Source organism: Phasianus colchicus, chromosome 26 (assembly GCF_987193195.1).
Source record: "Phasianus colchicus chromosome 26, bPhaCol1.hap1.1, whole genome shotgun sequence".
NCBI lineage: Eukaryota > Metazoa > Chordata > Aves > Galliformes > Phasianidae > Phasianus > Phasianus colchicus.
The window spans coordinates 3,847,827-3,865,235 of record NC_143461.1 but is presented as its reverse complement, the minus strand read 5'-3'; the positions used below and the strand labels follow the sequence as shown (position 1 = coordinate 3,865,235).

At 45.5% G+C, this 17,409-nt stretch overlaps 2 protein-coding genes across 7 annotated transcripts in view; one reads left to right on the top strand and one right to left on the bottom strand.

The window, feature by feature from the left end:
• FAM117A (family with sequence similarity 117 member A) overlaps positions 1–4,066 on the bottom strand; it is a 28,900-nt gene extending 24,834 nt beyond the window's left edge. For 3 of the 6 annotated variants that reach the window (XM_090125193.1, XM_090125195.1, XM_031600845.2), the window contains exons 1-3: positions 3,603–3,852; positions 751–889; positions 238–377 (exon numbers count right to left, since the gene is read on the bottom strand). In XM_090125193.1, the coding sequence (XP_089981319.1) occupies positions 238–377; positions 751–803 (193 nt within the window). In that variant the 5' untranslated portion in view covers positions 804–889; positions 3,603–3,852. Of the gene's footprint in view, positions 1–237; positions 378–750; positions 890–3,602; positions 3,853–3,933 lie in introns of those variants that run through there. The other 3 variants (XM_090125194.1, XM_031600842.2, XM_090125197.1) reach the window with 3 other exon arrangements.
• Positions 4,067–4,134: 68 nt separating this feature from the next.
• On the top strand, positions 4,135–15,997 carry KAT7 (lysine acetyltransferase 7). The gene is made up of 15 exons (XM_031600841.2): positions 4,135–4,420; positions 5,776–5,923; positions 7,211–7,387; positions 7,577–7,816; positions 8,394–8,476; positions 8,713–8,802; positions 9,505–9,603; positions 9,758–9,868; positions 10,625–10,816; positions 11,123–11,212; positions 12,040–12,180; positions 12,511–12,604; positions 12,788–12,934; positions 13,407–13,513; positions 14,158–15,997. Exons 1-15 carry the CDS (start codon positions 4,142–4,144, stop codon positions 14,257–14,259), a joined length of 2,100 nt encoding a protein of 699 aa, XP_031456701.1. The 5' UTR covers positions 4,135–4,141; the 3' UTR covers positions 14,260–15,997.
• The last annotated feature ends 1,412 nt before the right edge of the window (positions 15,998–17,409 follow it).

Sequence of the window (17,409 nt, the reverse complement as noted above, 5' to 3'; positions counted from 1 at the left end):
CAAAAATATAACCAGCAAGCAGCAGCCAGGCTTCAGTTATTTTATAGTAAGAGCGACCCACTTCAGTACAGGCCTTTAAGACACATCAAGCTGGGAGCAGAAATTCTTCAAGCTTTATATCTTGGATCAAGAGGCTCCCTTATGCTGCTCTATTGCCCTGACTTACCACACTCAGAGAACAGACACTGAAGGGTACCAAGTTGGAACCCAAACCAGATCAAAGTCAACTCTACTCACCTTCAGAAGATGTGAACACGAAGTGAAGTGGCAATCTTGGATCCTCATGTCTGTGTGGCAACGCTCCAGAGAGCTGCAGCATGCAATCATGGTGCTGTCTTTGTGTACCTGCAGCCCCCACAGCTGGTCTGAGATAGCACCTAAAAGCAAGGAAGAACTGTTGAAACACAGCACTTCAGATATTTCTACAGCAGATTTCCATCACCCAGCATTTGTCCCACTTGCTCTAAAACATGCTGAAGCAGGTAAAGTAACCCTGTAGGAATGCAGCATAACAAACAGCACACAAAGCAATTAAAGTGAATGCTTTCAGATCTCTAAAGCAAGTGAAAAACCCGAAGCATTCATTCTGCTTCAGAACAATTCCAGCATAAGCAGCCTACCTTGTACCACCACTAACCTAAGCTGGCTACATTAAGATCCCTCAGACAGACCACTCAGTGCCAGAGCAAGCACGAACCAAGGCAAGAAACTGGAAATTTAAATCTAATTTCAACCTATTGATGTTCATACCTGTTCACAAAGATTTTGCATGGGTTTTTCTTTGGTGGGAATTCCCTTCTCATTGCCTATATTTGCTAACATTCAGCAAGAGATCCATCTCTTTGCATAGGACACTTTGATTTCAAAGAGTTTTAGTGAGGATCAAGGCCTAAAGAGACACCAACAGATTCAGTTAGGTTTGCTGTTATCTAACCCTGATGCCATTCACAGCAATTGAGAATGTGTATATACTCAAAAACCCAGGATTTAAAAAACAAACCACACATTTTTGTGTCATTTAACATAAAACTTCAAATCATCAAGCACCTTCTAAACTTCCTTTAGAAGCAACACCAGGAAATTCCTCATTTCCTGCCTGGAACATTCTGACAGTGAAGACACTAAATGTATCTCAAGGACCTTATTAAGGGAATTTAACCCCCAGGAGGCATAAATATGAGTACAGAATATCATTCCTCCTCCTCCTCAACTGATTCCCAATTTGTCCATCTTGCTCGAGTTGTAGTTTGTGCACTGACATCTAGTGGTGAAGCCAACATAGGATGCATCTGCTCCAGTTTCACTGTGCTTTTGCCCACAACAGCCCTTCAACTTCAGCTCCAACAAATGTCGATAATGGAACCTTCCAGTGCCAAACATGGGCACACACATCCTCCACATACAGATCCATCAAAACAATACATGGATTTTTATTTCCACCAGAAGCAGCCTAAATTCAGGAGGCATTTTAAGTAGCACAGCAACAACGTGTTAAATCCCTACTAGTATGTGTACGTATAAATACAGAAGGGGACTTAAAGGCTCTGCCATGGTCATAACACATTTTCACCCAGATGGGGGTGAAGCACTGGAACAGGTTGCCCAAGGAGGTGTGGATGCCCCATCCCTGCAGGCATCCAAGGCCAGGCTGGATGTGGCTCTGGGCAGCCTGGGCTGCTGGTTGGTGACCCTGCACACAGCAGGGGGTTGGAACCAGATGCTCATCGTGGTCCTTTTCAACCCAGGCCATTCTATGATAACACAACCTGACCACTATTTTTCTTATAGCATGAGAGAGTTCCACAGATGTAAAGCCATCATCTCTCATCATTACCACCTTACAGTATAAACACACTGGGTAGTGTAGAGTTACATCAATTCAAACTGCACAGAGGACTGTTTGCATTGCCATTTTAAATAGCAGAACAGGATCAGACCTCATGGGGAACTGGATTCCTGGCTTCTATTCAACGACTGCCACCTCCAGGAAAGTTATTAAGCACCACCCACCTCTGCTTGTCTGCTTTGTTTTTCCAATAACATCCTGCTGATGGTGAGAAGTCCTGCTAATATGCATTAATACTTAACTTGTTATTTTAGAACTGCAGTGACAGCTAGAAGTTAATGCTTTTCTTGTTTTATCCAATATACTTAAAAGATGTAGCCCTCACATGATGCATTGCTTACAGAAGAGGAATCCTTCAGCAACCATTGACAAGCAACTCTTTCACTGGGATGTGGTAACTTGTAACCCTTTGAATTTACACAGGCATCACATTCTCCATTCTTTTCATCCAAGCAAACCTGTAATTCAATTTGGATACTTACAAAGTCCAATTATGTTACTCTGAAACCACCTTTTAAGCTAATTGTAGTTCTTTTAACACAGACAGATTCTACTTAATGTAAGAAAAAGATTAAAAAAAAAAAAGAAAAAAGATGATGCACTCGATAAGCCTTTTAAAAGCTTTTTCATTGCCCCTGACTGCTCTCCATTTCCATTAAAGCCCTTCATCAGTTTGCAACATGATGCACATTCACTCCAGCAAGGTCTCACCAACAGCTATGATGTATTCAGACCAACGCTTCCCTTTTCCATCTATTAAGGAGAAGTGTGTTGCTTTCCTCTATTCCCATTCCTATTGCCCTTTCAGGCAACAGCTTTAGTTGCACACAGATCATATTTTAAACTAAGCATTTCAGGTCAGTCTAACAGCCCGACAGCATAGCACTCATGAGATGTTGGGGTCAAATGCAATTTGAGACACGCTTGAGTTTCTGTCAGTCCATTCCTCTCATGAAGTTGGAAGAATTGCTGCGTTCCTGCAGTGCTTTCCTGCTGCAAATTGAGACACTCAAATCCCCAGATTCCTATGAATAGAGTTGTTCAGGGGATGAGTGTGCAAAACGTTTACACCAAAAGTATCCTTATTTGCCACCAATGCAAATGTTCCCAGCTCACATACCGCACACACAGCTTCCCATTCCTCTCCTTTTAGGCAAAAGCAGACTTTCCGCCTGAGTTCCTCACAGCATCACAGAATGGCCAGGGTTGGAAAGGACCTCAAGATGATGAATCTCCAACCCCCTGCCACATGCAGGGCCACCAACCTCCACATTTCACACCAGCCCAGGCTGCCCAGGGCCCCATCCAACCTGGCCTTGAACACCTCCAGGGATGGACGGGGCATCCACAGCCTCTCTGGGCAGCTGTTCCAGCACCTCACCACTCTCATAGCAAAGAACTTCCCCCTGACATTCAACCTCAATCTTCCCTCCCTCAACTTCCAACCATTTCCCCTTGTCCTGCTGTTATTTCCCCTTTCAAAGAGTTGATTCCCCTCCTGTTTGTACTAAAGGCTGCAATCAGGTCACCCCCCCAGCCTTCTTTTCTCCAGGCTGAACAAGCCCAGCTCCCTCAGGTTCCTCCAGGTTTGCCTTCCAGCATTCCACAGATCCAGCACACCTCACAGCAACAACTGGCAACGAAAGAAGCGTCGTGACTCGCATGACTAAGTGTGACACGGGATTATAGGATTAAACCCCAAGAATTCGATAATCCCTAAAGATAACCATAGCTGCAAAGAGATCACACGTCTGACCAAACGGGCTGAAGGAAAACCGCATCCGTGCTGCAGGAAGCCGAGCTGGGAGAGAAACACACGGGTAAATCTCGACACACACGTACAGAAACCTCCCCCTGAGGAGAAGAGAAAGGTTAACCGACGGAAAGCTCTGAGGAAAGGAGCAGAGGGGAGGGAAGGAGGAGGAGGCCCCGAGCGCCTCAGGCCTGCAGGGCCCGCCCAGGCCCGCCCGCCACAACGAGCAGCCGCGGCCCAGGCAAGGCCGTGCGCAGGGCAGACGGCGGCACCCCCTGACGAGGAGGGCCGGCAGCCGCTCCCCGCCTCCGCCGTAAAATCAACGGGGACTCACCGCCTTTCCTCCACCCAATCACTCCATCACCCCGACGGCGCGCTTCTGCCCGGCTCCAAGATGGCGCCCGCGGAGGTCCGCGGTGCTCGTTGACTTCACGCCCTCGCTCAACATGGCCGCCGCCACCGCCCCGATTCCCGCCTAGAGCCCCTCTGCCCAAAACCAAGATGGCCGCCATCGACTTCGCCGCTGGAATGCCCAAACAAAGATGGCGGCTCCCGCTGGCGTGAGGCTCGCGCGGGGTCACGTGACAAGGGGGTGTGGGCCGTGTCCCGGCGGAAGCGTGAGGGACCGAGCGGGGAGCAGGGCTGGCGGCGGGAGCGCGCTGGCGCCGCCGGAGCAGACGTGCCGTAGGGCGGGCGACACGGCCGTCACCACGGAGCCCGCCGGCACTAACACGGCGGCCACCGCCGCTTCACGAGCCGGGGGCGCCGGGGACCAGGCAGCCTCGCTGCCCCCGCCCCCTCCGAGGATGCCGCGCAGGAAGGTGAGCGGAGCCGGGGAGGTGGCCGGGGAGGGAGCGGTGGGTTCAGGAATGCAGCTTCCCAGCTTTCCCGTCCCTTCCAGTTACCTCTTACGGGTAGAAAACTGGGGGGAAAATAGCGGCCTTCAGCCCCCCGCGCCCGCCCTACTCGCTCCCTCATTGGCTGTCGCAGAGTCCCGCGCAACGCTGATTGGCCGCCCCGCCCGTCACTCATCGCCCCCAACGGTTACCCTTTTCCTCCCCCCCGCCTGCAGCGCGGCCTTCCTCTCGGTTTCTCCCATTGGACAGATGGTTGAAGAACCGGCGGCGTATTGGCTGGGCTGTCTTGCCGGGCTGGCTGCTGATTGGCTTCCGTGGCTGCCCATCTCCGCTCCCAACGGTCACCTCCCTGCGCGTGCCTTGTTCCCCCCTTCCCCCATCCCACTCCGCCCCCGGGGTGGATGTTTCTTTGGGAGCGAACCTCTCAGTGATTGGCTGTCGCCCGCTGTCAGTCACACCCTACCGGCATGCTACTTCTCTCCTCGAGCTCCCATTGGCGGAATCGCCTTTTCGGCCCCACCCACGCGCGTAATGATTGGCTGAGGACGGCGAGTCGCTGTTGAACGCAAAACAAAGCGGCGCAGGGCGGTGTGCGCTCTGAGGGGCTCGGCTGCCGTTCCCGCCTCTTTCCTCAGGGCTGCTCTCCTCACAGAGGCCACGCCTGCGGCCTCAGGTGACTTCAGCCGTGTTCACTGCCTGCCAGCCGTGTTCGCTGCCTGCTGTGCTCCCCTCCGTTGTTTTCCGAGCCCGTATTGCTCTCAGCGATGCACAACCAACGCATCCCCTGGCAGAACCCCTCTGTTTCCCCACCACCCCTCCGCTGTGCCCCACTTCAGGGCCTTCAGGGTGACGATGCTGTTATGGATGACACAAAAGGCTTTTTTTCTCTGGCGTGAAATTATTAGTCTGAATGATTTCTTTACTACGAGAGCGGTGAGGTGCTGGAACAGCTGCCCAGAGAGGCTGTGGATGCCCCGTCCATCCCTGGAGGTGTTCAAGGCCAGGTTGGATGGGGCCCTGGGCAGCCTGGGCTGGTGTGAAATGTGGAGGTTGGTGGCCCTGCGTGTGGCAGGGGGTTGGAGCTTCATCATCCTTGAGGTCCCTTCCAACTCTGGCCATTCGAGGGACATGGTTTAGTGGGAGCTATTGGTAATAGGTGAAGGGTTGGATGATCTTTTAGGTCTTTTCCAACCTTGGTGATTCTGTGATTCTGTGTCAACTCAACATTATCTATCACCACGTGCTTTCCGTGTGGTTTAATAGGATGGCGTGCAAGTTTAAGCGCATCCCTGCTAACATCCTTGTCTGCGTTGTTGCAGAGGAATGCGGGCAGCAGCTCGGATGGAACAGAAGACTCTGATTTCTCCACGGATCCGGAGCATACAGACAGCTCTGAAAGCGACGCCACATCGCGGCGATCCGCCCGTGTGACCCGCTCCTCAGCCAGGCTCAGCCAGAGCTCCCAAGGTGAAGATGTATTTCCTTCAACACACCACTGGCAGGAGGCTCGGTTCACTCCACGTTCACTTTCACAGATTAAAACCAAATGCGAATATGTAACTTTTTTCATTGGGTTTTATTGTATCTTAGTAAAACCCAGTCTTTCTGACTGCAGATTGCATGCATGTGAGGTTGCGTAACGTAAGGATCACACTGGTGGCTGAAAGGAAAACTTGAGCATCCTCAGTTCTAAAAGTAAAGCTGTTTCTATATTATGGGAGGTAGAAATCAAACCCGTTGTGTTGAGGGATGTGGTTTAGTGAAACTATTGGTGATGGGTGGATGGTTGGGCTGGGTGATCTTTGGGTCTTTTCCAACCTTGGTGATTCTATGATTCTATGAACCCATGATTCTGCTTTGCCTGGTTTATGTAAGAACTCTGTAAACTTATTTTATTAGTTAAACATAACTATATAGACAAGCTAGAGAGGGAGCATTTAGGCATAAAAGTTGCTGTCGTTTGCTTTGTTTCTTTGGGGTTTTCTATACAGCAAGGGAAGATGTGTTTTCAAGATTTGCTGATGCAATAAATGTCAACAAATTTTGCATGCTTCTACTTTTACACCCAATTTAAAAAAGGAAGCATGTGTCCACCTCCTCATTTTTAGCTTTAGGATAGCAATTCCTAGGCTGTTAGTTATTAAGAAAATGACAGTAGGTAAATTTGTTCCTTCCATCTGTGCATATGCTGTTTTGTGATGGATTTTCTTGTCGGTAAAAAACTTATGTGCACAGTCATCTGGTGGTTAGGCCTCAAAAACAGGAGGAGGAGTGATTTGGGTTGGTATGTGGGATGCCTATGATATACTGTTAGGATATGAATGCATTGTTTTCATGCAGAATAATCTGTTTTAATGTCTTATGAGCAGCATGTCTTTGTAAAACCATAGTGATGTCCCAAATGTACTTCCATACCAGAAGTAGCTTTGATATTCTCAAGGGTTTTCTAAATGCTGATAGTTGTTATCTAAGTTGCACACTACAAGTGTTCTGGATGGGAGCTGTCTGTAATTCCCAATTGATTCAGTTATCATCTCAGAGAATGTGAATCTAATTCCAGATCCATCAGTGTTTGTAAAAGTGATGATTTAATCTTAGAAGAATATATCATATCTCTGTGGTAATATGCAGTGACTGCACAGAATCCTGTGCTGATACCCTATCAGATGTTGGTGTTATCAGAGCACGTGTGAGGCAGTTCACTGGCATTCAGTGCTTACTGTGGGTGTAATTATGGCATTTCCATGAAATTAGATTCCAGCCCGGTTCGCAATCCGCCGTCATTTGGAGCAGAAGAACCAGTCTATTCCACGAGGAGGGTGACCCGCAGCCAGCAGCAGCCTGCCCCTGTAACTCCAAAGAAATACCCACTCCGGCAGACCCGCTCGTCTGGATCAGAAACAGAGCAAGTGGTTGACTTTTCTGACAGAGGTACGTAGACACAGTGAGGTGCTGAGAGCTTGCAAAATGCTGTTGGAAAGGATATGCAGCTCCGTTCTCTGGACACAGTGTGATATCCTCAGGTTAGAGGGTTTGAGACAGCTATCCAGAATTGCTTTACGTATTTTTTTTTTGAAAGCTTTTTTCTGGCAAATTTGTAACATCTTGATCCTTGTTCAGACACTAAAAATGCAGCGGATCACGATGAGTCTCCACCTCGTACCCCCACCGGGAATGCCCCTTCCTCAGAGTCTGATATTGATATCTCCAGTCCAAATGTATCCCATGATGAGAGCATTGCCAAGGACATGTCCATGAAGGATTCTGGAAGTGACCTGTCTCACCGCCCTAAGCGCCGCCGCTTCCATGAAAGCTACAATTTCAACATGAAATGTCCCACTCCTGGTTGTAACTCTTTAGGTAATTTCAGTTCCAGGATTGATCTGTTGATTTTTTATTTTTTTTGCCTTCCTGTGGTGATATGAAGCCCCCCTCCGTTGACTTATACAGCATAATAATAGGCAGTTGCTTGGAATCAGAAACAGTACTGAGAAGTGGGTATAGAGAGGAGTTATGGAGCATATCCACAGCTATATCTTTATTGTCTAGAGGTGTTCAGGGGATGATGGGATAAAGAGCAAGTTAGGAGAGTGAGTGAGTGAGCACAGGTGTGGGAGGAGAATGCAGAGCCTTGTAGGTGAGGGCATTGATCTCAGACAAAAAAAAGGTTCTCAGTGACAAATGAATGCAGTTATCTAATATACCTGGCTGCTTGCATGGAGTGCAGCTTTCGAGTTAGTGTGGAAAGGATTTTCCTTCTTTGTTCTTATAGTTTGTATCCTTTCTTATAGCCACAAACCATGAAATGTTTTCCTCCTATCACAGTGTTAATAAATGGAGTTACCTCTCTTGAGAAGCCCGTATGCAGTATCTGACCTTCTGGGCTACAGTTATGATCATATGTTAAAAGCTTTCTCTTTTTCCTGATTCCTTACAGGACACCTAACTGGAAAACACGAGCGGCACTTCTCCATATCAGGATGCCCACTGTATCACAATCTGTCAGCAGATGAGTGCAAGGTAGTGAAGTCTTCTGTTTTATCTTCCTTATGCTTTTGTAGAACAAAAAAGACTTGTTTGTGCACAGGAAATAATGTGTTCCACTGATGTCCTTAGCTGTAAGACAGCAGCATTCGTTGTGTGTCAAATAATTTATAAATTACATGTTAGAAAATCTACCTAAACAGAGAAATGGACAATATGGAAGCTCTGATGGTAGTTTGCTGCAGTGCTGACAGAGGAGTTTTGACTTCCAGGTGCGAGCACAGAGCCGGGACAAACAGATTGAGGAGAGAATGCTGGCCCATCGGCAGGACGACAACAACAGGCATGCCACCAGGCACCAGGTGGGCAGTCTGCACGTCGTGGGGTGGCTGCTCAGTAAAGAGTGGAAAAAACTCAGTTGTGTTTCTAGGACAGCAACTTTAACTTGATCTCCCTTCCTTACCTCTTAGTTAAGCTATTGTGCTAAGTCCTGAGATTCCCTTTTGCAATCTCCAGTTTGTTTCAGCAGGGGAAATTCATTTTCTCCCTTCAGTAAGAGCCTGGAACAGCTAGTGAGAGCCAAGAGGTGACTTTGGGCAGTAATATTACAGAGAAGGTTGGAGTTGTTCTCACGATGGTCTTTTCTGTGTGCTTTCATGTGTATGAGCAGGATTTCTGCAGACCTGCATGCCACCATTTTACTCTGCATAATTCCAGCAGGGAAATCATGTTTCTCAATTCAAATGAGGCTTGATTGAGAGTCAGGGTGACTTGATGAGTCAGCAGTGAGCTTTTTTCCACGTGATTAAGCAGTGCATAAGGAATGCACCCTGTCTTGTGGGACCGAGGTGTGTTGACAAAGGCAGAGTACATAAAGTAGAAAAAATTTCCATTTTACTTATCTGTGTTATACCTGAAGTGCTGTCTCGTGCATGCAGGATTTGGTTTGGAGACAACAAACCTGATAAAATAGAAGCCAACACAGAGTTCCTTCAGAAGAGGTGCAGGTGAATATTTGAAGTGCATGAAGACTAATGAAGCTTTCCAACTGGTTTTTTTTTCAGGCACCAACAGAGAGACAGCTTCGATACAAAGAGAAAGTAGCTGAACTCAGGAAGAAGAGGAATTCGGGACTAAGCAAGGAGCAAAAAGAAAAATACATGGTAAAAGCAGCAATTCTTTCATTCCTTTGTGTCTGGAATGAAAACACTAAGTGGTTATCCTGCAACATTTTCAGTTAAAAAAAGGTGCAAAATTCAACGGCTTAGTATAGCAGTGAAAACTCCTTTTTTGTTTTTGTTTTTTTTTTTGCTCTAGGAACACAGGCAAACCTATGGCAATACTAGGGAACCTCTTCTTGAGAACCTGACTAGTGAGTATGACCTTGAGCTTTTCCGAAGAGCACAAGCACGGGCATCTGAGGACCTGGTAAGCCTTCTAGCTCATAGTTGTTCAGAAATGTGAATGGTTTGGGGGTTGTGTTGTACTTGTGCAGATAGAATCTACTGTGAGGTGAGCGCCCACAGCCCAGCCGAGTCAGCAAAGTTAGAGTAGGTATGATGCTGAAATCATTCAGTAGGTTTACTGAAAGTAAATCTGAAAGTATAGGTGGACCCAACCATCTGCAGAGATGAATGCTACAGTGCCTTGGATGAGGAATAATTAGTAACAGCTTCGTTTAATAGGTATATCTTTTCAGTGAGGGAATGGAAGGCTTCACCTGTGGAAACAGCAGCAAAGGTATGATTAGAAATGAAAGACAGAAGGTATCTTGACAGTAACTGGTGACTGTGGAATGGGGTTAAAAACCTTATCTTGTGGCTGAGGCTTCTGTAGATGCTCTTTAAAGCTGCCTCCCATCTCCAGAAATGAACCAAAAGATTCTTTGATGCTTACCAGTGGCAGTGGTATCTGGGATATCTCAAGGCTGAGAGTTAAGCTGTATCTCTCCTTCCAGTTGAGGGAAGAAGTATTTAAAGATGTTTTCTGAGTCCTTCTTCCACCACTAGCTAGTGCTTGTGAACAGGGCTCAGGCTGAATTTACTTGAGAAGGGGTTTGTGAGAGATGTCATTAGGTCACAGACTCGAAGTGAAGGATGTCCTTGAGGGAAATAAATACAGCCTCTTCCTCTCAGCATCCCTTTAAAACATTTTTTAATAGCTGTTCATGTATTTCATCCATAGGAAAAGTTGCGGCTCCAAGGCCAGATCACAGAAGGCAGCAATATGATTAAAACCATCGCTTTTGGCCGCTATGAACTGGACACCTGGTATCATTCTCCCTACCCAGAGGAGTACGCTCGTCTGGGACGTCTCTACATGTGTGAGTTCTGCCTCAAATACATGAAGAGCCAGACAATACTGCGCAGACACATGGTAAGGGCTGGGAAAGATCTCTGATTCCTGAGCTTCAAATCAGACGTGAGCATGCAGATGTTTTTAAACGTTATCACTGCTGTCAGTTCACTTTGGGAGGTGAGGAGATTCTGAGTCATTTTGAAAGAAAGTTTTCCTAGATGCAGGCTTGATTTCTGGTCTGTTCAGTGGGTTACAGAGGCTCAGAAATGGGACCTAGAATTAAATTTAAAAGGTCTGCGTGTTTCTTGGTGTATCCAGCAGCTGTTGTAACCTCTTCTGCCTTTAAAACAGTAGTGTCCCCCTAATTTTGTTTACTTGTCATAGGCAAAATGTGTTTGGAAACATCCACCAGGTGATGAAATCTACCGCAAAGGCTCCATTTCAGTTTTTGAAGTCGATGGAAAAAAGAACAAGGTAATTAATTGTATTAATAGGCCTAGCACTGCTTTTTCTGTAGAGAAACAGGATGCAAATGGCCCTTTCTCTCTCTAATGGTAGAAAGGGTACTGCAGGCTGGTCTGTCCATTCTTATAATTCTGATGTTTGTTTTGTCTGCATTTTCATTGTGGTTATTCCTCATTGCTGTTGTGCACAAGCAGTTTCATCTGTTCTCTTGCACTGTGTTGGATCAATAGCTTTTGGGGGCTTATGCCAGGATCCCTTTCTTAAAATGAATGGGGAGCTTCTGTGTGTGGCCTCAGTACATTGCTATTGCATCTCTCATTCAGCTGAGAACGTTCAAACTTGTGTTAGAGTGGAAAGTAGGCTAACATTGCAGAGGGTGACCTTGACCCTCAATTGAAGGGTAGAAGATGAATCTGCAACCACAGGTTCAGTGCTAGGTAGCAGCAGTCTGTAGGTGTGTCCAATCCTGGAGGCTTCAGAGGGAAGAACAGAAGAACAGATTCACAGCTAAATTTTGCACTGCCGGAAGTTGGGAGGAGGCTTTTCTATTTACCACAGTTGACCTTGAAGCATGGGATTAACACAAACAAGCAGAGGTCCAACCTTCTGTTTCCCTTCACTGAGGATGTGATGTTTTGAGCATTCAGAGATTGGTATCACAAACAGAAATTCCAACCTTGCAAATTTCACCTTATCAAGTTTCTTCATAAATGGGATTGTTCCCCAGTCCAGCTGCTCTATCTGAAAGGCTCCATGTCATTTCTCAGATGATGCAGAACTTTCTCTGTATTTCCCATGTATGTCTGTTTTTGTTCACACTCTCCTTTTGTTTCTAGATCTACTGTCAAAACCTATGTCTGCTGGCAAAACTTTTCTTGGACCATAAAACATTGTATTATGATGTTGAACCCTTCCTCTTCTATGTCATGACAGAAGCTGACAACACTGGCTGCCACCTGATAGGATATTTCTCCAAGGTTGGTTGCTTTCTTCTTGCATATAAACCTGTTAGAAGTGGTAGTGAGAGTGCAAGTGGCTGCTTCTCTTGTACAGCTCCACATGCTGCCATCCTGAGCTTTACATTGTGCACCAAACACCCACTGGCTGATAAAGTCAGATGCTAAGCCAGCCTGGTAGCTGAAAGATGATTGTGTTACTGGTTGCTAGGCAGGTATTTCTGAAATTGCTGCTTTCACCTTGTATTGAATCAGTTGTACAGGCTCGTTCTGTCTGTTAGGATTATGATATAGCCTGTTGTTTGTGCAGATCTAGACTTGTTAATTTGTTCTGTGTATTGATTTTTTTAGGAGAAGAATTCTTTTCTCAATTACAATGTCTCTTGTATCCTGACAATGCCCCAGTACATGAGGCAAGGCTATGGCAAGATGCTCATTGACTTCAGTAAGTATAAAGGGAATCATTCTGGAAATACTCAGTTTGGTATAATGATTTCACACCAGTATCTAACATATCTGTTAGATGTGTAGCAGTTTTTATTAGAGCTGATTTCTTCTCGTTCTGAAGAGTGTAGCAGTCAGGAGGGAGTCGTTTAGGAAGGAGAAATAAATCTCCTTTTCTTTACAGGCTATTTGCTTTCTAAAGTAGAAGAAAAAGTTGGCTCTCCAGAGCGACCTCTGTCTGATTTGGGTCTCATCAGCTACCGGAGCTACTGGAAGGAAGTTCTCCTTCGTTACCTGCATAATTTCCAAGGAAAAGAGATCTCTATAAAAGGTATAATTTCAACCTAAACAAGCTGGTTCAGGAGCATGCCTGTGCAACCTCAAATATGAGACAGGTCATGCTCACTGCATTGATGCACGTGTCTGTGTAGCAGCACAGTTGGTGGAATGTTCCTTTGTTTGGGTATTGCTCCTTTTTAGTCCATCCAACAGCAAAAATAATCCAACTTGATGAGTTCTTAAAGTGTGTACCGACTTCTTCTTATAAAAATATTAAAAACTTTCAAATATTTTACAAGTGAATTGACCACAGACAAGTTGTGTAACAGTGCTACAGATAACCAGAGCAGTCAGGCTTCAGGTCAGGCAGCAGCAATAGTACTGCACATGCCTCCTTAATATCTGCAAGGCATTTTGTGTTTATCACTTCAAATGTGATGCCTAAGACTTTAGTTGAAACTAACTGTCAGACTGTTGCAGTGGAATTTGTTTCTGTTCTAACCTAAACTGATACTGGTTTGCAGAAATCAGCCAGGAGACTGCAGTAAACCCTGTCGACATTGTGAGTACATTGCAGGCACTGCAGATGCTGAAGTACTGGAAGGGAAAACACCTGGTCCTAAAAAGACAGGTAAGGTTTCTTGTAGCTCTCTCTGCACCTTTATTTCCTCCTATTTAGCTGTTAGATTCACATGAACTAATGAAGTCAGTGTTATCTTTGTTTGGTGCTGGGGCTTCCCATTACAGCAGGGAGCACCATCATTTTGAAACGCAGTATCTGTAAAGTGCAGCACTGGCATTCAGCATGATTCTTTAGTAGTGTAGAAATAGGCAGTATAGACTGACATTTTTTTAACGTATGGAATAACATTGTTCATTGTAAGCAGCTTTTGGGGAAATGAATTGTCATTCTTCTCTTGCTCCTCATCATGCCTAACATTTATTGAGGAAATGGATGCACAGTAGTGAAATGAATCCTGAATGTGTCCTGTTTATATGCTCATTAGACAAGTGATTTATAAACCCCCAAAGATAGGACAGTTTCTCTCACTGACGTGCTCTTTCCTGAAGCTTTGTAGCTACAAGTAGCCTTATCAGTGTGGTTGGAAGTGCTTCTAGAAAGTGCTATGGAAGAGAAGTTATTTTTGACATGCTCAGCAGTAATGGAGTGGGCTAATCAGATTTCTGGACTTTGATGTTTGGTGTTGTACTTTGGATAATTCTCTCATCACAGCCTGTTTGTTTTAACCCACCCTTTCGTGCTCTTCTCCTCAGGATCTGATTGATGAATGGATAGCCAAAGAGGCAAAAAGATCCAACAGCAATAAGATAATGGATCCCAGCTGTTTGAAATGGACCCCTCCTAAGGGAACTTAACTGTCTGTCACTCCTGAAGCCAGTGAACCCCAGCAGTAGGAAGTACCCTCGGGATCTCTGTTGTACCTGTTGCTGTTGTGATTGGCTGGTACAGTACCCTCCCAAAAGATCAGCTCCCCTTGGTACTGTTCTGGCCCGGATCTTTTGTGCACACCAGAAGCTAGTTCTGAGGAACTTTATGTTTCGGCCTCAATGAGGTTGCAAGGATTGGATCTGTATAGGACCCAAACGAAGCTCCTAGTAGCACTGGCCCAAGGAGTTCTGATATCTGGTACTGTACCTGTCCAGTCACTGGTCTTACCCTCATGTTCTTATTCCGATGAGGTTGTGTTGTGTCCTGTTACCTGGTTGTTTCTTCCTTCAGGTTCCTTGCTTTGTAAGTAACAGAGGTAACTTCTGTGGCTTTTGAACAAGGTCCAATAACACTTGTTTGCAGAAAGGCTGTTTTCCTACCAAGCTGCCATTTACACTGACTTCAGCATTTTTAACTAGTCCTGTCTGATGGACTGTTCCATTCCATGCATGGAATAATTTTACTAAAGCAACATGCCACCTCTTTAAGCAGTGTTTTTCCTACTATACAGCAGGTCTTCACATAGTTAAGATTGTGCAGTCAGAAGCTTATGTATCTTATAAGTGAGTGGTGTGATTGTTAGTGTTATCCCAGAGGAGTGCAAGCTGACTGCCTGAGAATATCACAGTCTGATAAACTTCATAGAGCTGCTCTTGGTTTTGCTCCTGGAGCTACAACAGTACCACTTCTGTTGGAGACACCTCTGTCACTGCATCCTGCTGCTTGCCTGGTTTTCCTCTTGGAGTTGGTGGGTTCCTTCACACAGAAACAGCCCGTTGGGTATATTTCACTGGAGGGATTTGGGATCATAGGCCTCTTTCTATTGAGGAAGATTTTTTTTTTTTTCCCTCAAGATTGAAGAAATGAAAATCTTCACTACAGATAAATATTTGCTAGCCTTATCCAAACAGCCACAGAAACTCTGAAATCCAAATATCACCAGTTGTTGGATTGCCTACAGTTTATGTTCTGTGCATCGGTGGCAGCTTCACGTAGCTGTGTGGATGGTTTGTTTCTCTGACAGTGCATCCTTGTTTGTCTTTGTAAAACAAGAAAGCTTTTACTTTCTCTGTCCCATCAGCAGCACCAGATGAAACTAACATACAATGGCTTTCAAGTATAACCACTGTCCTTGTGCCACAGGTTTGCTATATGGCTCCAGTGTGATTAAAAGAAGGGGGCACACTTGGAGTAGGTGATGGCAGCATCATGTAGTGCTGATTTCATTGAAACCTTCCAATGCTTTTTTGTTGAATGGTGACTGAAGTGAAGCACTTGCAGCATACCATACCAGTAGGTAGGAGCTGTTTCCTGTTAACCACTGACCCATCCTTGTGTGGAAAAGTTCTCTATTGCCCTTCTGGTGGTTGTCTGCCTTTCTCTGCCTCTTTAAAAAAAGAAACAAAAAGAAAAAAGAAAAAAGAAAAAAAAAAAGATCATCAGTCAATGATGTGTACTTTGTGGGCATTACTGAATTTTGCTGTCTCATGCCCTTTGCTCCTGTATTGTAACTGAATACAGCTACTCATGAAAATATCCAACAAAGTAGATCTGTGGAGTAGGGAAGAAGGCCATTCTTGTACAGAAGCTAAACCCTGTTCCCATGATGTGGTAGAATGTGCTGTTCTTGTATCTACTTCTCAATAAAGCATGTTCTCTGCTCAGGTTTGTGTCTGCCCTGTATTTTCTTGTTAGATATGCTATTCTGCATCTTCAGTTAAGCAAAGCTGCTGCTTAATGCTTCAAGGAACTGATTTGGAACCCATCTTTGTGCCTGGTGGAATTGATTGTAGCAGCCTCGAGGTTGGATGTTACAGAGATTGGTGCCCTGTGTTGTGGATTCACTTGAGCTGGTTCTACATGGGAGGCTGCCAGGAGGAGACTGTGGATATTGCCAGCAGCAAGTATGCCATGGAAAACTAGGATAGCACATCGAGTTGAAGTTCTAAAAATGAAGGATTTACCCTAAAAGTGGTAATCCCTGATTTCTAACCTTCTCTGCTTCCATGTCCAGATCTCCTTGCTCCTTGTACTGTGCAAGGACATGGAGCAGTGAGGTCTTTGATCTTTGGGAAATAGCAGCTGGAGTTCGTTGCTGAGCTCAAACATTTTGAATCTTTGAATTTCTGATAGAAAGTTCCAGCTCCTTCCAGGGAGTCAACTCAGTGGGAGGAGAAGAAAAAAGAGGGAACGTTCTTTTGGGTTCTGAGCTTGCAAAGAAGCAAGGATGCTGTTAAGAGTGAGGCCAACACGTCAGTGGTCGTGGCCTGGGACTCGAAATGCTCAGCTTTAATAAGGTGAACTGAGATGAAGCACCTCTGGGGCTCTGATCTCTTCGAGATATATGAGGAACAGATAACAAAAACCACAGACACTTTCCTGAGCAGTGATGTTTGCTAACTCACATTGAGGCTCCTCCTGTTTCTGCCTTTCCTTAATAACCATTTAATATCAGCAAAAATAATATCATTTAAGGAAATATGTACATATGGGAGTGTGACTTCTACTTGAGCACGGTTTTGCATAATACCAGTTGCCAGATTTACTTTTCTAAGTACAGGAGGATACAGCGTGGCTTAGTTTGTAGATAACTGTACAGAGAGATGTGATGATAAGGGGTTCAGTTCCCACACTGCTCTGCTGTGGGGCAGCCAGCCCCTCTCACAGCTTTGTTTCCCTTCCTCTGCCTGCTCTGTTTATGCTGTGTGTTCTCAGGCTGCCTCCCTGCATGTACAGCCCATAACATGACGGGGTCTTCTCTTGGCTGGGACTTCAGGATCCTTAAGGAATGCAAACACTAATTAAGCAGTGAGTCATACAGAGAGCCATAAACATCGCTAGGTAACTGAGGATGAGGCAGGCAACTGCTCACAGTTTCACCCACTGTTTATTCGTAGCGACTGCAAACTTGCAGATGTTGTATACTATGCTGGTGGTTTGAAGCCCACTTAAAAATGATGATGCTACCAAAAAGCAACGGGTGCTTTCAGAAAATATCCCAGGTGATGCATTCTTGCTCTGTCTTGTCTCGGTTGTAAAACATTTGCATTCAGCCTTGACCTAACACAGGCACAGAC